Source organism: Erpetoichthys calabaricus, chromosome 2 (genome assembly GCF_900747795.2).
Source record: "Erpetoichthys calabaricus chromosome 2, fErpCal1.3, whole genome shotgun sequence".
In the NCBI taxonomy this organism is placed as follows: Eukaryota; Metazoa; Chordata; class Cladistia; order Polypteriformes; family Polypteridae; genus Erpetoichthys; species Erpetoichthys calabaricus.
In genome coordinates, this window is record NC_041395.2 from 5,318,292 (window position 1) to 5,343,394 (window position 25,103).

Here is a 25,103-nt window from a genome sequence, read left to right on the forward strand (position 1 = left end):
CTGTGAGGTCATCTAAAAAGGGACAGAAATGGCAGCAGCACCGGGTCTCCTCTGGTTGGACTACTGGAGGTGGCTGTGGCTGCGCTTGTGGCAGGTTCATGTAATCCCAGCCATCACCACAGGGGATGCCATAGAGCTGTGCCATCCCAAACATTACAGTGGCAACTGCCGTCACCTGGCCAGCACCAGATGCTCCTTACTACTGGCACTGGAGGTGGTCTTTGTCATAGTGACTGCTGGTGGGGGGGCTGCCATTCTGTGAGCGGTCTGTCCCCAACTCCAGTTGTCACACAGGGAGCTGCAGCCTGACCCACGTAAAGCACAAGGCCGCGTGCCCATCGGCGAGTCTCTCAACTGCAGCCCCTGTGGCAACAACACGGCTGTGGTAGGGTGGTCAGCAAGGAAAGGAGCTATAAAAAGCATGGGGGTCTTCAGTTCAATTCTGGTATGACATTAATACCTGTGAGCACAAGGCACACGTGGTGAAGCGGACCGCAGGCCCCCAAGGTGGTCTGTCTGGAGCTGTGCCACCAAGTCTGCAGGATGTGGGGGTCTCGGCCGCTCGCCATTTAGCCTTCAGTTCTTTTCTCCTGTTGCCTCACCTGACTAAAGCTTTGCTTTCTCTGTCCCTGCTGGCACCCTCTTGCCCTCGATGCCCAGCTTGTGAAACAGTGACAGGCCATGCCCGGCCGTGGTTTTCTCTGTGCTGACAGAGGATCTGATTGGAGAGCAAACTGCCGAAAAGAGGCAATATGGTGTGCAAAAGTATTTACCCCCCCCCAAACTTCTCCAATGGCCAATTAGATTAAAGGAGCCAGATGGGACGCGGCTCACATTATGACAGGCGGGGAGCCACGTTACACCTGTGAAAAGGTAAATGCCCCCTTTACTCCTCCCTCGAACTGCTGGCCAGAATGAACTGATCATGTGACTCGTCTGAGTGAACATAAACCTCCGCCCGGCTTGGGGGTCTCCAGTTTCTCATGTGGGCCCTTTTCTTAAGTAGCTGCCATTTTAAAGTCTCTTGCTTCTTAAGACTTGGATGCCCCTTTTAATTTTATTTTTCCCTAATTATCAGCCAATCAGTAAGAAGATCCAAAAACAAGCCAACAGATGAGCAGCCCACCTGCGTCCATCACAGGACATCCGAACAGAGAGGACGGTGAAGGTCTCGGTGACGTTGATCTGCTCAGGTCCACAAAACATTTTCATGGTGGTCTCAGCTGGGATCAACCATCATAGAAACAGCAGCAACAGGCCATGGAGTTGAAGAACAAGATGACTCTGCTTGGGGTCTGTGGGGTCCCTGACTTCACATCTCTGTTTTATTTGGCTGCCATTTAAGTAAAAAAAGAAACAACTTGGAGGGCCGACACTTAAACAAAATGGAGGGAGCAGCGGCCACTGGGAACAGCCGAAGACGGAAGAGCAGCAGCCCCGTCGGCCCCCCCATGATCACAATTTGGTGCTGACACTCAAGTGAGGTGGTCACCATAAGAACACGGGACCACCATGACAGAAATTCCAAGAGGGTGACAGCTGTGCCCTCCACCTGCAGAACTTCAGAGGGTACAGTGATGACTCGCTCAAGGTTGCCACCAGAAGTACGGCCAAAGCCCCTCCACCCTTCGCTAAGGTCAGGACACCAGAATCACAAAACAGCCGATGGCAGAGCAGCAGGACAGAAGGAACCTCAGCTACCCCAGAGGGAGAGCAGGAGGTGCGCCAGCAAGTCTAAAAGGGCAAAGTGCATGGATGAGAGGACACTTGGGAGGACTTGAGCAGAAGTCCACTCGACTGTCCTGTCAGTCGGTCAGGTGGCAGGCCACCATCTGAGGGGCTCCCCAGTCTTGACATGAACCTGATTGGATGGGTGGACCTTCGTTTGTCCCATGAGGTAGATTTAGCTGAGCAGGTGACGTCTGGACTGAAACCGTGAGAGCAAACTGGAGGAAGAAGGGGCCAAGCATTGAAACTAGAGGGGGCGATGACTTTTGCACAAGGGTGACAGGCCCTTCGTGTGACTTTAAATTCCTGTCACGTGTTCACAGGCATTCTCTGTCCCCGATTACTGCGGTCATTCATTGGGTCAAACATACAAAAAGTAGGAAGGAGGCAAAGACTTTTTCACAACCAGGAGGCGACTGCATTCCACCTGCAAAAATCAAATGCAAACCACTTGTGGCACCTGCCATGTTTGTAAAGTGCCTTGGCGTGGTGCCCCCCCCCGGGTAAGGACAGCTGGCATGGGGTGCAATTCCTGAGGCCCATGTCTGTTCAGTCCGGCTGGCATTCTGGTGGGCACTCATGCCCATTGCCCTGTGGCACTGCAGGCTGTTGGTTGAACATCCATCCATTGTCCAACCTGCTGAATCCGAACACAGGGTCACAGGGGTCTGCTGGAGCCAATCCCAGCCAACACAGGGCACAAGGCAGGAACCAATCCTGGGCAGGGTGTTGGTTGAAAATGCAAGGCAGAAGTTCACAAGACTTGTAGTACTCTGGTGCCACCAGGGGGCGCTACAGGAAGGCAGCCATTAGACAGTGCCCATTCTCATTCATTTTTCTTTATGCTGGTCGCTTGTACTTTTTTTTTTTTTTGGCGTGCCCCCCCAGCTCAATAAAATGTACCTGTGTGCATGTAGAGTGACACCAAGGTGTTGGCAGGTGCCACCCAGCATCTCCCAATGACACATTGTGTTTTTATCAGTGACGGTGAAGCCATAAGTGCGCGCACACACACTGACACGCGCACAGACACACACACACACACTGACACACACACGCACACACACACACATTCTCACGCACACACAGTGACACGCGCACAGACGCACACACGCTGACACCCGCGCGCGCGCGCGCACACACACACACTCTCACGCGCACAGACACACACACACACACACTGACACACACACACACACATTCTCACGCGCACAGACGCACACACACACACTGACACACACACGCACACACACACACACACACACACACACACTCTCTCACGCACACACACTGACATGCGCACAGACACACACACACACACACACACACGCACACACACACACACACACACACACACTGACACGCGCACAGACGCACACACACACACTGACACACTGACACACACACACACACACATTCTCACGCACACACAGTGACACGCGCAGAGCAGCCCGCCGCTTTGTCGTTTTTTATTAAAATATTCTCCTAACGTTATCGACGGTTTAAAATCCAGCAGATTGTTTCCCCTCCGCGCGCGCGAACAAACACTCGAGACAGGAATAAATAAAGACGTCTAAAACACATACGGCGGGTGGGAGGTGGTGGTCTGTCCAGCCAGACGAGGGGGGGGCGCTAGATCTGGATGATCCTCGTCTGGCACTGCGTGAACATGGCCTTCAGCTCGTTCTCCTGGGCCTCGTTGAGGGTCTCGGGCTCAGGGCTCTTCTGCACCTTGGCCACCGCAAAGCTGATGCCCTGGGTGAGGCCCGCCTGCGTCAGGCTGGCCACCTGCACCATGGAGCTGCGGATCTTGGCGAAGGGGGACACGACGCGGCCTCCGTTGCCCTCGGCGGGGGAGGGGCCGACGTCCACCTCCAGCTGGGACCCCAGGCTCTTCTGCGAGGACGACGAGGCGGCGGAGGACGGGGCCTGGAGGGACAGCACGGTGACCTCCGACTGGACCTCCAGCTTCGAGGGTCTGGGCGGCGGGGGCTGCTGCTCGGGCAGAGGGTCCGCGGGGGGCTCGGCCGCTCGGCTCGGGCTCATCCCCGGCTCGGCCTCCGGCGCCGTCTGCGATTTGCTCTGGGCGTCCTGCACAAACTGGTGGCAGTAGGCATCGATCGGGGTGCCAAAGTCAATGAGGAGGCCGTCGTCGGGCTGAGCGGGGGGCTCGGGGCGCTGGCCCTCCAGGATGCCGTCGCAGTTTGTGACCCGGATGATGGAGGGGATGGGGATGCCGAGGTCTGTACTGGTGAGGGACTGGGAGCGGCTGCCCACGCGGGGCGCCGTCACCACGATGCCACAGCTGGGCAGCACGTAGTCGGCGTTGTCCAGGGAGCCGGCGCGCTGCCTCCCCTCCTCGCTCTCGGAGTGGAAGGAATCCGAGTCGGACGAGATCTCCATGTCGGAATCGGAGGGCTCCTTGAGTTTGCCCGCCGGGGTCCCGTCGACGGTGTCCAGGCTGCTGTCCGACTTCCACAGGTTGACCTTCATGTTGGGCTTCAGAAAGTTGACTTTCATTTCTGGTTTGGGGAAGTTGCCCAGCTTGCCGAGGGGCTTGAAGTTGCCGATGTTGACGGTGGACTTGGTCTGCTTCACCTTCTGGTTTAACGACGAGAACTTGTTGAGCAGGAAGTTCTTGCCCTGCGCCAGTCCTGTGCTCCCCAGCAGCTGCCCCTGCCCTTTGCCTTGGACCCCCAGGATGTCCTCGTGAGGCTTGCTGCGCTTTCTGAAAGAGAGAGAGAAAGGTGGGGGGTCCACAGACAAACAGTAGGGGGCCCCCCCAAAAGAGAGAGGCCGCTGCCCCCCACGTCTTTACCTTTCCAGCTTCCTCTCCACCACCGGGACGTCTTGGCCGGCGCCCTGCCTGGTGATCCTCAACATCTCGGCGATGCACTGCAGCGTATCTGAAAGGCAAGAAAGGCAAGTGAGGTGGCGCACAAGATGGACGCTTTCTTGTCCCCTGAGGTGCCAAGCAGCTGCCATCATTTGTGGCATTAGCCTGGACAGGCTGGTGCCAGGAAGTTGGTCTTCTGCCCCTCACGACAGACCCTCACTAGGCTGGCACTTTGCCCTTCTTGCTGCCTTATCTTCTTTTTCGCCCCAATCTCGTTTCCATCACGGGCATGGACAACGTGCATACCTTTGCCATCATCTTCAGGGCTGCGGGTCACTGCCCGGAGGGTATGGAAGTACCCACTCATCTCGCCGTGCCTGTAGTGCAGCCGCATGCAGGAGAACTTGGGCTTCCCAAAAAGCGTTGGCTCTGGTCCTGTGTGGCACCAAAAACAAGAGCGGATCGTAACCAGAGGAGGGCACTGTGCCAGTGTGACCTCGAGGAGTCACCGCTCCTTACCAATCTCGATCTTTTCCAGGTCGTCCAGGCTCAGGCGCTGGTATTGGCTCACCTTGTCGGCATCATCATCATAACTGAGGAAATAAAAAAAAAAAAAAAACAGCTGGCAGTCTGATGTGGCATCAAGGGCACCATCCGCGCCTCCTCAGTGGGTTCCACCGCACTGGGGCAAGCGCAAGAAATGGAGTCAAGCACCATACCATCTGCAGGCAGCACAGCCTTGTGGGGTGTGGGTGAACGTGAAGGGTACTCACTAGTTGGGGCACTCAGCCTGAGGGGCATATGGGCACAGCACTTGAAGCACAGCCTGGGAGAGGGCACCACTAAGCCTGAAGGGTACACAGTAGGTCGTGTAGTAGGCAGCATTTGACATACAGCCTGGGTGGGCACCACTGAGTCTGAAGGGTACTCACCTAGTAGGCAGCATTTAATGCAAAGCTTGCAGCGGGCACCTCTGAACATGAACTTACTGGATAGCACTTGGCACCAGAATGCTACTCACCTCATCATGTAGTGGGCAGCATTTAGAGTACAGCCTGGGGCGGGCACGGCTGAACCCGACTAGCATTCACTAGGTCAGCTGGTTGAAAACACTTGAAGTAGAGCCTGCGGTGGGCATCACTGAACCTCAGTCTGGTAGGTGGCATTTCAAGTGACATGAACTTCTTAGACATCATTTGAAGCAGAGCCTAGGATGGGGCACCACTAAGCTTGAAGGGTACTCGGTAGCAGGGCCGTCTTAACGCATGGGCACACTGGGCAGTTGCCCGGGGCCCCCATGCTAATCTACGTATGTTGTGACTTGCTGAGTGGCTGTGTAGGTAGGGGTGCCAGTGCACTATTTTGCCCGGGAGGTCTATAATGCTGTTAAGATGGCCCTGCTCAGTAGGTCATGTAGGCAGGCAGCATTTGATATGCCAGCCTGGGTTGGCACAAGTAAATCTGAAGGGTACTTGCCTAGTAAGCAGCATTTAAAGGTTGGACAGCACTTGAAGCAGAGCCTGGGCACCTGAATGCTACTCACTCCATCACGTAGTAGGCAGCATTTACAGTACACCCTGGGTGGGCACAGCTGAACCCAACTGGCACACACTAGGCCAGCTGGTTGAAAGCTTTAGAATTTGCTCATGGAGGGGACCACTGAACCTCAATCTACTAGGTGGCATTTCAAGAAGAGCATGGGGTGGGCGCCACTCAACCTGGACCTATTAGACAGCATTTGAAGCAGAGCCTGGGGCGGGCACAGCCAAACCAGAAGGGTACTCACTAGGCCACGTAGTAGGCAGCATTTGAGAGCAGCAGGAGGACGTCAACATCTTTGTGAGTGGCATCAATGAGGCTGTAAGGAACAAGAGCAGAGTGAGCACCCGCCTGAAAGCAGTGGGGCTGAGGGGCACACAAAACAAGGTGAGGCTCGGGTACCTGGGGTCACAGTCGATGAGTGCCCACCCCCCGTGGAACTTCTCTCCGTCGGGCAGCAGCATCTCCATGTAGTTCTGCAGGAGGAGGCTGACCAGCTCCTGTTGGCTGCGCTGGCCGGCCTGCCGGGCCTCGTGCTCCTTCTCCTTTGTGAAGATCGAGTAGAGGTCTTCTGTCACCGGGATGCCCATCATGAGGTCTGCAACATGAAAAGAAGGTGAGAGGGGTGGCACCAGGGTGACTACCAAGGCCAGCATGGCACTCGAGGACAAGTGACTTTATTAGGTGGGGGGTGTGGAGAGTGACCAGAGCCTGAATATAAAGACCCCCAGATATATCTGCTCTACTGCCCCCCATCTTCAGTGTTAAGCAACACAATAACCACAAGCCATGGGGTCACCGAGGGGCACATAAATGCCCTGCGTGAAGCAGCCCCAGTATTTCGCACAAAACAATCAGTGACAAGTCACCATATATCATCAAGACGGTCACCCGGCGAGCCCCCCGGGGCACGGCACTAGCCTTTTTATCTTGAGCACACTTGGCGCTGCTCTTGAATGTGCCACCTTACCAATGACGGCTTGCCTGTAGGCATCCCTGAAGCGGTTCAGGTAGTAGCGATTGGCCGAGTTGACCCCGTCTTTCATCACTCCGGTCAGCCTGCGCTCTCCTGTCCTGGTGAAGTCACCCTTTGGGTACAGAAGACAACAGTGAGTGGAAGAAGCGAGCGCCACCCACAGGTGTCACGAGACACGGCAGCCCTGCTCACCTTGAGCGCCGCTGTGCCGGCGTACTGGCGGCTGATCGTGTCCCCGTTGTTTGCCCACATGATCTGGTAGATTCGGTAACATTTGAGGGGCAGCGGCTGTTCTGGAGGCATCACCCCGAGCTTCTTCAACTGTGTGGAAAAAGACAACAATACAATAAGAAAGGCCTTTCTGTAGGGTGAAGGCGACACTGCCAGGTAACCACTGAAACACACAAGACGTGGGCATCGACATCTGCCAGAAGGAAAGATGGCACGCCAAACAGCAAAGGAGCAAACGGACCGGGAGGGAAGAGGAGAAGGGAATAAGCCTGTCACGAGCCGGGAGCGGATTACGCTGAAGTATTTTCCGACTGTCTAAGACACGGAGTACTTTTTAAAATATTTGGTCTCTCTTGCCCCATGCATGCCCTCACCGTTTGCCCCACACCTTTCTTCGGTATCCTCATGTGTCTAAACCTCTCTTGCCCGGCGCCTCACACTCTGTCACAATTAGGCGCGTCACTCACCTTCTGTTTGGTTTTTGACTACCGCCAATGGTAGACGCCCCCCCCCCCACTACCCGCTGTGAAAACATCACTCGTATTCTTATTAATATTTTCTGGCTTTGAAGATGACTCTCAGCATTCCTCCTATGCCTTCCTTCACTGTCCTCATGTGTGTCAAACCTCTCTTGTCTGGCACTTCCAGTCTTGATGAACCTAAGGAAAACCGACCAATCAGATCAAAGCAAGCTGACCAATCACAGTGCTTGGTGGGACTGGATGGACACACTGGTGTTTTATTCTACAGTAGATAGCTCCATTTTTTTTGTTGTAATTTTTATTTCAAGTTCTCCTTTTTGTTACTGGCGGTGCCAGTCTGTGGTGTCATTGTTAGGATGCAACAGTGGGCTGCCTGGGGTACCGACAACAAGTTATGCCAGACAATCTCATTGAGATGATGGCATTTATGCTAAATAACCAACCCTAGATCCTGGATTCTTTCTAACAGAAGTTCGAGGTGCTCGTCACAAACCCCAAATTAGCGTTAAGGGGTCCAAACGGTCGTCACTTGACTCCAAACTTGAGTAACGTTTTGGTTTTTGTGCACAAACTTTTGACTTCCCGCTGACTTGAGTTTTGGTTTTGTTGCCCACCTCCACTCTCCAGTGTTTACGGTTGGCTCAGTTGTTCAGCGCAGACCCCGACGGAGCAGGAAGCAAAGTCAAAAGTCACGCAGAGTGCCAACGTCCTTGTGAGAGGTTTGTTGGAAAATTCAAAAGCTTGGAAGCCCCCGGTAGTGCGCCGCCATCTTAAAGAGGGACAACAAAGAAAGCAGCCACGTTATAATGTTCTGAAAATAAAGCGAACAAATTTTAACAAGCTCAAAAGTAAATAATGCGAATAATTCCTTACACTTCTAAAGCACTTGACATAGCGAGTGGGGAGCCAACAGTATCACGATTAACACGAACAACAGACAAAATGACGACGCCATGACGTACTAAAACTGGAGACAAAGTGACCACATGTTCAAAGTGTAAGTAAATATGCAAAAAATGAACAAAAGCTTAGAGACGTAACGGCCTTGCGGTGACCACTTCAATTATGGCGCCTTTACGGTTCAAAGGGCCCACCACTGCTTGATGCTGAGGACCAAGCTGATCAATGGCGCACAATCACCTGGACGCTGCCCCCAACTCTACCTTACGGCAGACCACAGAGAGTCCGTCATCACGCAGGTCGACGTCTTCAATTCTGACAGACATCCTGAACAAATGACAAATCCCAAACGACGTGCGCAGAGTGATGCCCATTCATTGCCGAGGTGGAGGAATCTCAGCTAAGCACAGGTGGTGGCGCCACCCATCATGAGAACTTTGGAGAATTCACTCCACATCCAGACTGTCAAACCCCCGGTTTAATGGGTAAGAATTTAAAGAATGCCCAGGAGAGAAGGAAGAGACGAGGCCAAGCGGAGGACAGGACGTGCCAAGCTGCTGCGTGTGCTTAGTGGTGTGGCAGCTGCTTTCAGAGTGATCTCCCACAGGTTTTGCTCACCTCCCAGGTTCTGGTGACCAGAAGGCACCAGATGAGTTGTTGAGGGTCTCGTTTCACATGCACAAGACAATGTGAGCCATGGCTGGCTGGCCAGCCTGCCTGCCTACCTACCTGCTGCTCCATCACCACCCTGGCTATGGCAGCCTGTACCACGTTGGTGCGATCCAGACAGTCCATGCAGTTCACTCGGAAGATGCCTTCCTGCTTGCAGATCACTCCCGCCTGGTCCACCCTGCACAAAGAGAGACCCGCATGCATGTCATAAATCAGGAACCCTGAGTGGTCTCGGTGTTGACGGCTCAATGACACTCACCAGCACCACTTCATGTCAAGGATGATGTCACTGATGGCATCAGTCAGGGTCTGGACGTTCTCAAACTTCATCCCTCGGCTGTGGGCACAGGAACAAAGAGCATGTGATTGGCTAGAGTGCCCCCTTCCCCAGACCCCATTAAAAACCTTGTAGCCTCCTACCAGTGCTCATGGAAGTCAAAGGACACGTAGGTGAGGTCAGGGCTGTTGTAGCGCAGAACCTGCTTGAGGTAGGCGTCTCCGATGAGCTTCTCCCTCCCGGTTTGGTCCACCAAGTTAATGATAACCTGACAAGACAGACCGTGTCATTAGCCCTGGTGGTCCCCAAGCAGTCCATCAGTTACCATCCCAGGGACCCCATCTCCCACCTGCTTCTTGTAGATCTTGAGCTGCTCTTCAAAATGTGCTGCAAAGTACGGAATGTTCTCTTGTTCTCCTGAGGGTGAGAAAATAAAAAAAGGTGGGTATGCCACTGGGGGTCTGGGAGACTTGCAGACTTTGAGAGCACCTAAGCTGACTGTACTCACCCTTCTCCAGGCGAGGACGAGGATTGTAGCGATAGCCCACCTGACTCCAGAACACCGGGACGGAGCCCCTCGTCTGGACGAACGACAGCGTGTGGCTGTGGACGTGGATCAGCTGCTCCGTCTCCACGTAATTTGCCACATTGCCATTCTTGTCCACCCCTCTCCTTTTATACCTCATACCTGAAATCAAAAATCTTATGTCAAGGAAGCAGCAGAAAAACTCCAACAGATGAGTGTGGAGCGGCATAAGCGGCATGAACAAAACGGGCATCAAAAAAGGGCAGGAGCTGTCAGACCACCTAAAGGGAGACTTCACCACCCCCACTGGCTGGCCGAGGAGACGACTGAACTGATCCAATCAAAGTGGCGTCCCTCCAGATTGATGTTTTTGAATTCGGTGCGTCGTTTATGACTTCAGTAATCATTTTCTTCATGATGACGATGACGTCACCTCGCCAGTTTAGAGTCCACCTGCGGCCGGCAACACCTACAACTAGCGAGGAGCCAGCAGAAGAGCCGACAATGAAACGTTACGACAGAATTACGTGACCAGACACAGTGGATTCACAAAGACCCTTCACAGCTCTGCACACTGCACTGTGTTGTGGATTTCATTTGACATGTCTGCCCACCAACCTACACTTGATAACAAAGTGAGAACATGAGGTCAGAAATGTCGGCAAATTAAAAACTGGAACCTGTCCTCCTAGATGTACTCAGACCCTTCATTCAGCACATCGTAGAAGCCTCTCTGTCAGTAATTCCAGCTTCGGGTCTTCTTGGAAAGTCTCTACAAGCTGGGCACCTCGATCTGGGCAATGGGTCCCATTCTTCCTCACAGATCCTCTCAAGCTGTGTCAGATTGGATAAGAAGCGCCTGTAAGCTGCCATCTTCAGGTCTCTCCACACGTCTTCTATGGGGTTTAAGGCTGGGCCACCTAAGGTCACTCAGACTTGTCATAAAGCCATTTCAGCATTTTCTTGGCTGTATGCTTTGGGTCATTGTCACGCCAAATCGTGCCCAGTTTGAGATGGCATGCTCTGTAGAGTAGGGGTGTGTGATTTTTGCAAAAAATGACATCTCGCTATTTTCTGAGACTATTTTGCATCCTTTAAAAGCGTGTCTGTAAAAGTCTCATTGATGTAGCTTCATCTTGATATTAACTGTAATGGAAACAGCAGCCAGGGAGAACGGGACGTGCTTAATTACAAAAACATTAAAATCACCAGTCAAAGTACAGGGTGAGCCAAAAAAGATGGACCTCATTTCAAACGGTTATTCTACAAAAAACGCTACAAGATAAAATAAATGTCATTACGACACAAGAAAGGGTGTACCAAATAAGATTTTTGTCACTGTGTTTTAAAAATGACATCTGCGAGGTGGTGGCCATCATTAGCGATACGCTCTTTGAGATGATTTCTGAATGCTTGCATGACTCGTTCAGCCATTTCAAAGGGAATTGTGTCCTTGGAGGCTTCTTTGACTTGTGAGAGCCCCACAAGAAGTGAGATCAGGAGAATGTGAAGGCCACCCGACATCACCACACAGGGAGATCAGCTTCCCAATCTCCCACAAAACGTGTATGGATCTCCACGCAGGCCGTATGAGCTGTCGCTCCATCCTGTTGGCATCAGGCATCCAGCACATCCATTTCTTCCAGTTCTCTAGCATTTCAGTGTAACGTTCTGACGTGACGGTGACCGTTGCTCCCCCCCTCCTCAAAGAAGTAAGAGCCTACAATGCCAAGTTCTGAAACGGAGCACCAAACTGTAACACGTGTGCTCACTGTGCATATTGAAAATGGAAATGTGCCTCGTGGCTGATGTCACAGGATGATGGCACCTTGATGAACGGTTTGCTGAATGTTGGCGCACAACTCTCTACGGCTCTCCCAGTCTCTCTCAGTGAGTTCCATCATTGTGTATGGATGGAAATTAAGATCCTCATACAAAAGACGTGTTGGAAATGCCGAAGGCAGAAGTGCGCTGAACGTCTAGCAGACTGCAAAATGGACGCCCTTACAGCTTGGATGTTTTCAGGTGTTTGTTTGTACAGTCCAAGGACGGCCTGGAGATTTTCTGTTCAATGTTGGACCCGTCTGTCTACATTTAGAATTATTTTCTGATTTGGGACGTCACCGTTAACGACGAATGCTGAAGTGCGTTCGGAAGGCAAGTTGCGCAGTGATGATGGAACCCTGCTGCAGGGCCCAAAAGGGAGAAGCAGGTGAGACGCTAGTGTAGAAGAAGCGCCGGGCTTGTCATTGTTTTAAAGGACTGCTTCCAGCAACGTTTTAACCTCGTTTTTAAAGGATTGTTTTTCTATTGTTTTTAAACCCCCACATTTCTTTTATTGGATTATTCATTTATGTACTTTTGAATCGCTGCACTATTTGGACACAGCACTTTGTTTTGATTGTTTTAAAATAAAAGCACCTTTGCACATTTTCATCATCCCCTTGCTGTGTTGTTGCCTCACTGTCTAGCTCATCAGTAACATTACTGACGGTGTTGGGTTCAAGGGCTCCCGAACAGCAGATGGGAGCATGGAGCAGAACCCGCATCGTCACAGGCTGTAGTGCCGTAACTGACGCTTCCTCACAATGCAGGTCATGTGCCTCATTTGGGACTCCATGAGCAACAAAAAATCAAACCAATGATACCCAAGGATTTTCCAGAGAGACACAGTACCAAAGGAGTCCAGTCTTCGTCTCAGGTCACTGGATAGTGTCCATGTCTTACAAACAGGAAGCACCAGGGGCCTCATGTATAACGGCGTGCGTAGAACTCACACTATAACATGGCGTAAGCACAAAAGTGGAATGTGTGTACGCACAGAAAAATCCAGATGCAGGAATCTGTGCGTACGCAAACTTCCACGTTCTTCTCACTACATAAATCCCGATTTGCGTGAAAAGTAACGCACGTGCACGCGCCTTCTGTCCCGCCCCAACTCCTCCCAGAATCACGCCTCTTTGAATATGCAAATCAATATAAATAGCCTTCTGTGAAAAGACAATGGGAAAAGCACGGGGGAAATAAGAATTTCAGCGAATACCAAGTGGAGGCAAAGGAAAAACGTACTATTTGTTGGTGTAAACAGTGGGATAATCAACAAAAGGAAGTAGATCGAGTGACAGAGTGTCGGAGAAACTCAAAAGATCAACTTCACAAAGTCGCACAGTGCCCGAAATAAAAAAGAAATCACATATCAAAGTTGCTGTGAAAAGGCGAGTCGTAGACCACCGTCTGAGTGTCATATGAAAGCTTATTAGGGTACAGAGAAAAAAAAATAGGCACACAGTGGGAAAAAAAGCACGAAATGTCAACTTTAATCTCGAAATTTCCACTTTAATCACGTAGTTTATTTTGCCATTAAAGTAGAACATCATAAACTTCATCTTAAAATCGTTTAATTTACTAGTTTCTCAAATCCCATCATAACTAAAGTAGCACGTTAAATGCTTTGTTCTGTGTTTGATCTTCTATGTGCTCTATGTGTGTGAATCACTACCTGCTTCCATTCTTTCTCTTTCTCCGACAGGACACAGAATCCATTACATTCGTGATATTACAGCTCTCTGAATAATTCAAATACTGAGATGTATACGTGATATCTTTTTCATGATGATAGGAATGAAAGCATGTTATTAAACATGGGAACACGGTGGCGCAGTGATTGTTCATGTCTCACACAAGAGGCTTGCTGCGCCATGCGTAACCTTTGATGAAATAATTTATCACAGCAGTATTGTCTCTTTCAAACGTACTAACCTCCAATTCCTGTCCTTACTTTTCTTTCTCCAAAAACCCAATTGCCACACAATCAGCTCTGTAATACACGTGAAGCCATCTGTAAGCTTAGAACGCCGATTCTTCGAAACTTTTAAGGAACATTGAAATATTTTCATAGTACGTGTTTAATTATTCTATCCGTCTATCCTTCCAGTGTCGCATCAGCACCAGCAAGAATACAACGCAATGCACAATCCCTGAACTAGCTAGCGCTGCAGCACCATGTCCTCACATGTTTAATTATTAACAATACAGATTATTTAAATGAAGTTAAAGTTTTATCTGTATAATATAATCAACATATTTTGCTGCATTTCATCTTAAAAATGATATCGTCATCATATGTAAATACACACTTTATAAAGTGGCGCAGGTTGTGCAATATTATAACTGTAGAGCAAGTTTACAGTGAGGTGATTGTACTTATAAGTACAAACAGTTCTACAAGGAGCACTTGATGGACTGATTGAGTGCGTTTAGAGTTCTTGGGATGAAACTTTTTCTAAACCGCGAAGTCCGTACTGGGAAGTCTCTAAAGCGTTTTGCCGTGGCTCAGGCAGCGTCTGCTTCATGCTGTGTACCGATAATTCTCTTTCCAATCAGCTGCTGCTGTGATTCCCCACTCAGATACAGTGATATAAATACTCCGAGTGGTGCAGTGAGAGTAATATGGAAAAAGATGATCTGCTGTGACAACCCTTAACGGGAGCAGCTGAAAGAAGAAGAAGATGCAGTGAGAGTAACAACGCTAAAGCAGTTCTGGTATTTGGAATACTATGGCTATTCCCTGGACCATTCTATTGCAGCAGGTTAATTACAATCAGATGCGTTACACTAATAAACAATATGCTGTTAATTTCAGTGTATTTATAAAGCCACGTCAGGAATGTGGAGCTAAGAAAGAAAGGGTGAGCACGCAGGAACAGTAACACTGCTTTGACGCTGGGTGCCGCCAGTCTGCAAAACCGAGCGGAGAAATTGCGTACGCCAGGGTATGAGGTACCGTGGAAATGTGTGTGGCTTTACGGCAAGTTTAGGTTTTATACATCGCGATTTGAGCGTGGAAACGTTCGTACGCAACATTTCTGTGTGTACGCACCGTTTATACATGAGGCCCCAGGACTCTAAAGACTTGGACCTTCGTCCTTTTGCATAGAAAGACGGAGCGCCACACACCCCTTTCCAGCGACCTCATGACCCCCCATGCTCTCCCAATCCATCTACTGACTTCATAGGAAGAGTCACCAGAGACACGAATGTCACCGCCGAGGTCAGTAAACCTCTCAATGACGAGGTCGACACTCTCTCCTCAGACAGACACACTGCTGATGGCCGTGCCCAGGAGGTCATTAAAGGCCCGGATGTTGGTTTTTATTAGGATCCTCGCAAGCCCAGACACTCAGACTCCTCACGTGGTCTCTCGAGTGCCCCAATCAGAGCCTCCATTGACTCCGCTAAGAGTCAAGAATCTCAACCTGATATTATTATGGACAAAGAAGGTGAAGAGAACAAACGAGCTTATTGGGCAGAAGGGCCTGCTCTCGTCTAATGTTTAAAAAAACAAAATGTTGTACAGTACATCACTCGTCAGGATAAGGAGTGTTAGCAAACAGTCAACATGTGTTCAGACAAGGGAAGTTGTGTTTCACTACTATGCTGGAATTTAAGCAGATGATCAGAGAGGTGTAGATGATTTATCTCTTTTTTTATAAACTGGCTAGGCATCTAACTACAAGAAGTGGGAATTCAGGATGTAGTGTGTAGATAGACTTGACTACAATACAGGCAGCAGAGGGTTATGGGAAGAGTAACCTTTGAAATGAGTTCTTCAACAAGAACATGAGGACACGATGGGAAACTCATGAACGACAAATTCTGCACAAGCATCAGAAAGTTAAGCTTCACACAAAGAAGAACAAGAAACGTGGAACAAGTGACCAAGTCGTGTGGTAGACAGCAGTGTTCACCTTCACAACGCTACTTAACGTTAGTTTGGAGAATTTAGGAGAAGAGGACTGCTGAGCTCATCAGCTGCTCTCGTCGAAACAATTCTAATGTTCTAACTTCAGGCATCACGACCTACCTGCACGGTGCCGACTTCGGCGAGAGATGAGGGCCACCACAAAGCGAGGGTGGAGGTCGTCCACGCAGCCAGAATCATGGGCGGGGGTTTCAGGGCTGCTCTTCTCCTCATCAGAGGTGTCATTGTAGTTCACCACCAGCTCTTCTGTCTGAAAAAATCCCTGAATGATGGGGAGAACCCAGAAATCGGCTTTCGGGTCCTGCAGAAAACAAGAGTGGGAAGAATTTGGGAAGAGCATGTTGTCATCGCTTCACACGCGGGTCAGCTTGTTTGAAAGAGTGGCACATCATCATGCCGTTTTATGTCAAGAGTAAAAACTAGATATGCTGAGGGTCCAACACGCTGCACTAATCTACGAGTGAACTAATGTCCTACCAGTGGGAAGCACCAGGTAATAGGAGACCCCCGACAGGACCTGACCCCAAGCAAGAATGGGCACCCCACTGGAGAGCATTTCAGGTGAGGGGTCTGCCATGTCAGCCAGCCTAACAGAGTTACTACACCTTGGGGTCTGTGGAGGATTAGGCCTTGGGCCTCTTGGAGTTACTAAGCCATTCAAGGGACAAGAGTCCCTATGAGGCAAGTGATCTGGTGGCACTTGCAGCCCTTAGTTTTTAAGGGATTTTGTATATTGTGTAGGAATAAATGAAATAGCCAGTCCAAGCCTGGGCAATCAGATCACCCACCACACCATATGACGGGTTTAAGGTGGTCGACTTACTTTTAAATTGAGGAGGTCCTCCAGCATGTGCTTGTTCCAAAAGAATCTGTCGTCCACCTGGTTCACAAAAAAGAAAAGCGTAAGTAAATGTCAGCTAAACCACAGCTTTACAGATACTGAGACCACCGAGTGGTCTTCATCCCAGTCCCTCATCTTTCACGCTGTGTGATGTGTCCAAGGTTAACTACAGGACTCCCTCCGAATGTCCAGTGACTCAGGACTGCACACCTGTGGTCACCCAACATACCTTCTGCCAGAGTGGCACATCACGCCCGTCTCGCTCACTCTGCCGCTGCACAGTATTCGTCAGGTCATAGGTCAAGCTATAGTAGAAGGAATCGGAGTCCATGAAGATCTTGAGCAATTCTTCAAGCAGCCGCCGCTCCAGCCGCTCCTTTTCTTTGTTCTCCTTCACCTGAGCAACACACAAAAAGTAAAAACAATGAATACCCAGACTTGGATAGGCTGGCAGCCAACGTGACAGTAATGCAGGTGGCAGTGCAACTAACGGTGACACATCTTTAATGCCAATGTGCACGTAGGAGTGGAGACCCATGAATGACACAAATGGCAGGAACTGCTTTAGCAAAACAGCTGACTTGGACACTGAAAGCTGAAGGAGAAACAGGAAAACTATGGAGCTGCTCAGCAGATGTTGGCACTAAGCAGACTAGACTGGCATTCTAAAAAGCGTGGGGCGCTCCAGTGACGCAGTCACTTCCAGTAGTTGTGGTGGGAAGGCCAAAAAGCACCTAGCAAGCAGGAAAAGTTGAGCTCACCTTTTTCTTCATGGGCACAGCAACGTTAGATTTGATCTGGCTGAGGGTCTTGAGCAGAAACTTGGAATCATCCGGCGACTGAGTAATTCGGTCGGTCTTGTTAATCCCAAAATGGTGCTTCTTACACAACTGTGAGGGAGCAAATGAGAGACTATTACAGACGGCACAAGGGCTTCGTCCATCGGTGGAACCAGCTGCCCACACCGTGGTGCTTCCCTGTGAAGCCTCTTTGAAATTATGAGGCCTTAGGCCTTTTACAGTTTTAGATGGTGGGCCTTTTTGAACAAAGTCATGTGCCCTGACCCAGAAGTCTAAACACGCTGTGGTGGACAGCATTACATGACAAGATGAAGGCTGGTGTTTTACTGAGACTCACAATCGCCATCTCTTTTTTTCTCATTTCTGTCCGTCTGTCCTGTCCCCGGGTCTCCATCTACACTTTCATGAAGACTCCCTGACCTTCAGTCTGTAGTCCAATTACTGAGGACTCCCTCCGTGTTTAACCTCTTAGAGGCTTCAGCGGTCACCATAACATCCAACTACCTCCTCTATGGCTCAAGGCATGCTCTAGCCACCATTAGAGCACATGATGCTGTGGTCCCAGAGAGCAGGAGCTGGACTTGTTAGTGCACCATCATGGGCTAGGCTGACTAAACTGGTCAGATAGCAGAGGATGTGGCCAAGTAGTTATATGGTCAAACATTCAATCTGTAGCTTTGTACGGACCATGAGTCACTTGACCTGCCCAAAAAAGAATCCATTTTAGAATAAGAGATATAAAAGCCACCGTGTGGCCTCCTCCATTGCTGTTTTTTCTGTTAAATCAAACCTTCTTCTTATTGCATGGTCAAGACGGCTCAGGATGTTTGAGTCTGGGTTTAGTTCTTCACGTCCTTTTAAGGGTCATCTCCTTTCATATGGGATAAAGCATCACAGAGACCGGAGAAATCAAATCTGTTCTTACCTCCAGCTCCAAGTCCTGCGGCTCATCGTCTGACAAGGGGATCACACAGATCTTGGTGATTTTGTATACCTCATGGTTCCCTGGCAGCTTGCCAGCCAAGGCCTTCTGGCGGATGAGGACGAGGCCCAGTGGGAGGTCTGGAAAGGCAAAAGAAGGCGATGGCCGTGAGTTACTTGGCTCAGATGGGCATCTTCCTGGAGATCTAGATGAGGACAAGGGCATAAAATGGGAGGCAAGACATAGACTGGGGGGAGCAGGTGGAGAGCTGCAGTGAGGAGGCCAGCACAGACTTGAGGATTTGGGCACCAGGATGTCCACATGGACCAATGGGGACAAGACTGCCCACAAAGATGGGTGGAGTGGGTATGGTACAGCACAGACATTGGGATGTTTGGGCACCAGGGCATCTATACATATAAAAGGGTGAGGGAGGTGTAGTGGAGGAGGTGGGTACAAACTAGAAGAGAAGGGCATTGGGTGTCAGGGTAGGTGTTACCACAGATGGGCACCTGGGTTGGGGGTTTGGGTTATGGCACAGTAACAGACAGAGGATGGGTGGGGTGTTTGAGGACACGGGCACAAAATGGCAAATGAGACTGTCCACATTGAGGGGAGTGGGTGGAGTGGTGTGGCATCATCCCAGACTGGGTTGGGGATGTACACAGGGATAAAGATGCAGAAACATGGGCACAGATAGTGGTATGAGGGTGAAACTGAAGTGGATGCCATTCGCTGCTTAGTGCAGTCTGGAATGTTCTTGAGGTTAGAAATTAAACAAAATGACAAGCACAGCACCCCTCATGTCTTTTCCTGTACAGAATCCCCTTTACAACATCAACAGTTTAAAAAGTGTCCATATTTCATTTCAAATGAGCTTCCTCATAAAAAGAAGCCCGACAGTGACAAGTCAAATGGAGCAAGCAAGGCTGGTGACAACACTGCAGAATGCCAACACCCTAAAAAAGGCATCCTTCAGACAGGGCGACTGTCCATCACCATCTATTTCGAATGACCCATGCAGGACTTTGCTGTCTGATGCAATCGCCCACAGTTGCCCCCATTTGTATGGGCATTTTGAGGTTGGCACTGCACTGCTGCTTATTGATCAGCTTCAAGCATCCAGCATGAGACCACACAAAGGTCACAGTCATGGCAACCAGAAAAGTTCCTGTGAGACAGCAAATCAGAGGACACCATCCTGGACCTCCTCCTGAGCCAGCGGGCACCAGGCTGCAGATAAGTAGAGAACAATTCAGAATATGTGGCCCTACTTTCTAAGGTCACCAACCTTCACCATTTAATGCGCAGTCTAGGAAAAAATGTGAACCCGTGACTGACTATCTGCCTGGCCATCATGACTGGCCATACACAGAAAAGCAGTCTTTGGCAGTAGGCATGTGCCGACCTGCTTGGCATGAATGAAAAAGAACTATGAGGCAAAATGCCAGTGAAGTAGTCTACCAGGGACTGGACTGGGTTCCAGCAGGCAGGGGAGGAGGATCACCCGCAGGTGTCAAGCCTCAGTTCAGTGGCGCCACTCAACCACGTGGCCTTTATGTGCCTAATGCACACTATTAACAAAGGGATCTCTGCCCTCTCAACAGGTGCCATACTGAGATAAAGAGTGCTTGGGACAAGCTAATCCACCTGCAGATACCAAGCATCAACTCAGCCTACTGTACCAATTAACTGCTCTTCACCTGCCCTATATGTGCCCAACACATGTGAGGCCTTACCAGTGTAATTGCGGGTATAATAAGCAAATGGCTGGTGATGCTCAGAGATGGTGGCCACTGCCAGCCTCTCTAGGGTCTTGTCCACTTGTTGTTTAATTTGAAGTCACCGCCGGATGTGCCTCTCAAGCACCTTCAGGTCCAGGACCCTCATATGTGACCCACCATTCCCAAAAGGCAGCTCTCACCTGCATGAAGCTGAATCTTTCCCACGATGCCCTCCACCAGGCCGAGGCAAACAGGATTCCATGCCAGCAGCAAGTCAGTGGCTGTAAGAGAGAGAGAGAGAAAGATGGGTAAGAGAGATGGGCACAGCAGCAGTCTGCCAGGGTTAACGGCCAAGTCACGTGACAGCATCACTGTGTGGACAAATCATAAAACTGCAGGAAGGGCCGTCAAGTCGCACTGTCTCATGTGCGGACTGGGACGACAGCGATAGTGTGACCAACGGGGGACAAGTCAGCACTCTGCAGGGCCGTGACAGTCTGATAATACAGAGATGGAGTAGGAAAGGCACCGGGACAGCTGAAGGGCGACTGTGGCCACCTGTTCTTAGAGCACAACCTCATTTTCTTTTATGGGGCACACTGGTCATATCCTGACCTTGGGCAGATGGGGTGTCATACTGAGGCCCCTAATCTGGGCATTGTGGTGGGTGCCCACTATGTGATTTCAAGTTCTCAGCTGTTTCCTTTTTTTTCAACTAATGACAAAGTCTATGAAGGCCCTAAAGTTGCTATTTGGCCTGTCACAATCTGAGGGGCTTCTGAGCTCCTGGCACCACTGGCTTGAGTTCATCAGCTGTGACAGGTCAGGTGAGCGGCCTCCGTGACTCAGTCCCCGCTAAACAATCAGGATCCTTTCAAAGAGGGCTGTGAGATGTTTGTGGACGAGCAGGAAGGAGGAGGACAGACTGGTCGAGTCGTGGCAAGGAAACCAAATGGATGAGACGTCTTCTGAGAAACGTCACAACTGAGTTGGTCTTCAGAGAAGACAAACTGAGGCACCTTGGCCAGTAGCAGCAGTCGCGCAGTCAGCTGGTTGCAGCACACGAGCTAGTCAGGCCAACACTGCCATCCAGCTTAGGGACATTTAGAGACACAGAGAAGTAGCAGCACAATCATCGCAGGGTCACCCAATGGTCTCAACAAGCCATCACATCAAAGTCCTCAAAACAGAGCTGGCGTATAAGATTAAAGAGTGCCCGGGGGTCGACTGGCGAGCAGCACAAAGGCCATTAAGTATGACGGGGCTCAGCTATGTGGTCTTTGACTCTCCACCATATTTACATCCTCCATCACGTCTCAACATGTGACTTGGTTAGTGAAGGCCAGGAGCCCAGGTAACACTCAGGCCCGTCACTTATGCAAGACACACCCATATCGTTTCTCGAGCAACGCTCAGCACTAACGCTGTTTGCACTTTTGCAGCCTGAGTAATTCTTACACAAAACGTGTCTGTACAGTCGCCCGAGTGACGCTCAGGGCTAACGCTAAGGAGGTTAAAAGAAAAGAGCACTGAGGTACGCTTCCAAACGTGGACAGGCCACAACAGTCTCCAGACCTGAACCTCCAATCACTTAGTTTGGGATGAACTGCACAGACAGGAGAAAGGAACGCAACCTACAAGGACGACACATTTATGGGACGGTCTTTCTGACCAGCATGGGATTTCCCTTACAGAAAGAAGGCTGTGTGTGCGTTTGGCTGTTATATCAGCCAAAGGGGGCTACACTGATGAATCAAAAACTGGAATAAAACTTTGCACACTTATTGATTCCTTGACTTTATGAAATATTAGGACAATAAACTGTGTGCACTTCCATAAAAACTGAAAACACTGAGGTGTTCGTGTATATAAATAAAAAAACAAAACAGAATGTCAGTCTGATCCCTATAAAATTCCCTTTGACCGTTCTGGACCAAGTTTGGCATAGTCACTCACTTGGACTACTTTGGAATCCAAAATTCTGACCCTGGGGAGTCTCAGTATTTGTGTTTGTTTACTTTCTCGTATACAAAGTATTGTAATCATCCAAAAACAGTTTAGACCTCCGAGTCCAATTGTAATAGGGTCTTGCTTAAGGGCCCAACAGAGCAGAGTCCTTACTGGCATTTATGGGATTCAAATTGGTAACCTTCCGATTGGCAGTGCAGATCCCTAGCCTCAGAGCCACCATGACAACAGGATGATAACATGCATACAAGACCACTGCCCACCCTACCCAGAAAGGGGTGGGCTTGGGCTGATTTCATCCTACAGTATTTTCAGTCGACCAATGAGGAACATGTGTACCAAGTTTCATGAAAATCGCTCCAGCTGTTCGGAAGTGATGCTGGAACACACACGCACATGCGCGTACACACATACACTGACATATTATATATATATAGAGGGAGAGAGAGAGGTTGATTTACAGACCACAAACTGTCCACCTTGAGGTAACACAGCAGGGTCACACAGCAGAAAGGACAAATTCTCGACTCTGGAGACATCACTAGAGAGGCAGTGTGGATGACGGATGGGGCAGCAGGGGTCGCCATTTAAGAAACACCCGAGGCTTTGCCTTCTTTCCTTTACCCGTGGGCCACGCTGGGTGCTTTGGCTTGCTTAGTAATAAAATGTGAAGACTTCCCAGAGGCTGAAGAGTTTCTATAGACGCCGCCGCCGCTGATGACGTTTCTGAATGGCGTCTCACCTCACAGCACCTCTGAGCTCCTGGAATTTCCCAGCCAGGCTGAACTTCTCTCACTGCGAGCACAGCTGCTGCCATCGGCATAACGGCGACACAAGACTAAACCAATAAAGTCTTGAGATGGGTCTCCTAAATCACAGAACGCCCAGACTTGTCATAAACAGCACGTGGTGTCTGAGCAGAACGTACCACATGCTCCTCAAGACCCCGACTCAACTTGATTTCAGCCCACCTATTAGAACACACAGGTGGACTGGCTGGGGCAGCACAAGATTTAAACCTCAAAGCGGTGCACAGAGAGGGGTTAACGGCTGATAAGCTGCGACATCAATGCAGCACACGGATGTTGCAGCAGGTGAGATGATCCCACGACGCTGGGGGTCCCGACAGATTAGAAGAAAAGGAGGCTTTCAGACTCAAAGAGAAAGGAGGAGGAAAAGAAAAACAGAAAAGACAGCGCGCCAGGCCCGAGGTGACCGAGACGCGCCTCGCAACAGAATTCCAGAGCAGACATCTTCAGGAATGCCTGCCATGAAACGCTGAGAGTGACGGATGTGTCAACGCCTGCCCAGTGAGGGCACAAATGGCAGGACAAGTCTTCAGGCATGGCATTCGTCCTCACAGGGTCAGTCACTTCCATATGGGCACCGTCCTGAGAGCTCAAGAAAACAGCCGAGTGCTGGGCACCCTCGGGCACCACAAGGCCTCGGCTTGGCTGTTCCCAGTGACACTGACCAACTGTTCTGCCAGTTTGACTGGACTCATTTGCCAGGATGGGACCCCATGGAGTTGGCCTGCTCCCAAATGCTTCTGCTCCTTACTTCTTCAGTGGGCACCGGTCCAGCAGCTGTTCAAACACGCAGGGTGCGGCCACTCTGGAAGTTTCCGCAATCCATCACAGAGGGAACTGGATGAGCGAGAACAGGGGGGCAAGTAGGACCCTCCGTCGCTGGGCGGGCACTACACTTATTGCATTTCTTTCTTTTCTTTATACTCATTTGAACCTTAAAACTGTCAGCTTCTGTGGCATGAAAAGCTGTGGCCACTTCAAAGACTGGCATCACTGGCACTCTAACCAGAAATCAGACTGAAGGCCATTTTCTCTTTACACGAGGTGCTGGCCTGCAGTCTGATTTCTGGACAGACGGGCGGTGGTGCCAGTCATGCCAGTCTTTCCAAGTTTTTCATTTTTTTTCCCCCTCAAGTGAACCTTACAAATGTCAGCTTATACAGCATTGGTAACACAGACACCTGTGCCCACTTGGAAGACTGGCATCAACTGGCGCCACCACCACCCCTCTATCCAGAAGTCAGACTAAAGGCCAGCACATCATGCAAAGAGAGAATGGCCTTCAGTCTGATTTCTGGTTAGAGTGGCAGCAGTGCCAGTAATGCCACTCTTTCAAGTGGGCACAGGTGTCTGTGTTACCAATGCCACAGAAGCTGATGGATGTAAGGTTCGCATGAGGAAAAAAAAGAAAAACTTGGAAAGACTGGCATGACTGGCGCCACCAGCCCTCTCTATCCAGAAATCAGACTGAAGGCCAGCGCCTCGTGCAAATGGCAGTTTGAAGTCTGCCGCACAGCAATGGAATGAAGCAGTTGAATTAAAAAGGGTTTTCTGATATAGTGCCTTTCACCGAGGACACACTCAGGGAGCACACAGAGATTTACAACTGCAACACAGCAACAGCACACTATGAAACCAACAGGGGGCGACATGTAACAGTCAACTGCAAGGTTCAAAACTCAAAGCAGCGCCCCCTAGGGAGTGAAGACAGCACAATTAAAAACACCTTTGTATATTCTTTTATAGTGCCTTTCACCAAGAAGACACTCAGGGAGATCATAGAGATTTACAACTTAGATACGGCAATCGTACAGTACGAAACCAACAGGGGGCGCCATTAAAAAAGTTCATAACTCAAGTGAGTAAAGCAACAAGATGGCAAGACAGGAAACGAGGCAACTTAAACCAAAAATATCTTCTGATATAGTGCCTTTCACGGCAGACACGCTCAGAGAGCTCACACAGACTTACAACTGCAATAGGGCAACAGTGCACTATGGAACTGACAGGGGGCGCCATTCAAAAGTCAGCTGCAGGGTTCAAAACTCAAAGTGGCGTCCCCCACTGATGAAGATACCAGGCTGCAAGGCAGGAAAGGAGGCATTTAACAG

The 25,103-nt window shown here is 50.1% G+C and overlaps 1 protein-coding gene across 1 annotated transcript in view; it reads right to left on the reverse strand.

Moving 5' to 3' along the window:
• Nucleotides 1-3,219: 3,219 nt before the first annotated feature.
• The window catches only part of inpp5f (inositol polyphosphate-5-phosphatase F), a 51,427-nt gene continuing 29,543 nt past the window's right edge, over nucleotides 3,220-25,103 (reverse strand). Inside the window, exons 2-20 of the mRNA XM_028825612.2 lie at nucleotides 20,416-20,496; nucleotides 18,495-18,631; nucleotides 17,531-17,659; nucleotides 16,999-17,166; nucleotides 16,752-16,808; nucleotides 16,031-16,229; nucleotides 10,150-10,329; nucleotides 9,991-10,058; nucleotides 9,785-9,909; nucleotides 9,624-9,701; nucleotides 9,422-9,542; nucleotides 7,272-7,400; nucleotides 7,074-7,191; nucleotides 6,506-6,701; nucleotides 6,351-6,422; nucleotides 5,084-5,157; nucleotides 4,871-4,999; nucleotides 4,547-4,634; nucleotides 3,220-4,456 (exon numbers count right to left, since the gene is read on the reverse strand). Coding sequence (XP_028681445.2) covers nucleotides 3,361-4,456; nucleotides 4,547-4,634; nucleotides 4,871-4,999; nucleotides 5,084-5,157; nucleotides 6,351-6,422; nucleotides 6,506-6,701; nucleotides 7,074-7,191; nucleotides 7,272-7,400; nucleotides 9,422-9,542; nucleotides 9,624-9,701; nucleotides 9,785-9,909; nucleotides 9,991-10,058; nucleotides 10,150-10,329; nucleotides 16,031-16,229; nucleotides 16,752-16,808; nucleotides 16,999-17,166; nucleotides 17,531-17,659; nucleotides 18,495-18,631; nucleotides 20,416-20,496 — 3,245 coding nt within the window. The 3' untranslated portion in view covers nucleotides 3,220-3,360. The remainder of the gene's footprint in view (nucleotides 4,457-4,546; nucleotides 4,635-4,870; nucleotides 5,000-5,083; nucleotides 5,158-6,350; nucleotides 6,423-6,505; nucleotides 6,702-7,073; nucleotides 7,192-7,271; nucleotides 7,401-9,421; nucleotides 9,543-9,623; nucleotides 9,702-9,784; nucleotides 9,910-9,990; nucleotides 10,059-10,149; nucleotides 10,330-16,030; nucleotides 16,230-16,751; nucleotides 16,809-16,998; nucleotides 17,167-17,530; nucleotides 17,660-18,494; nucleotides 18,632-20,415; nucleotides 20,497-25,103) is intronic.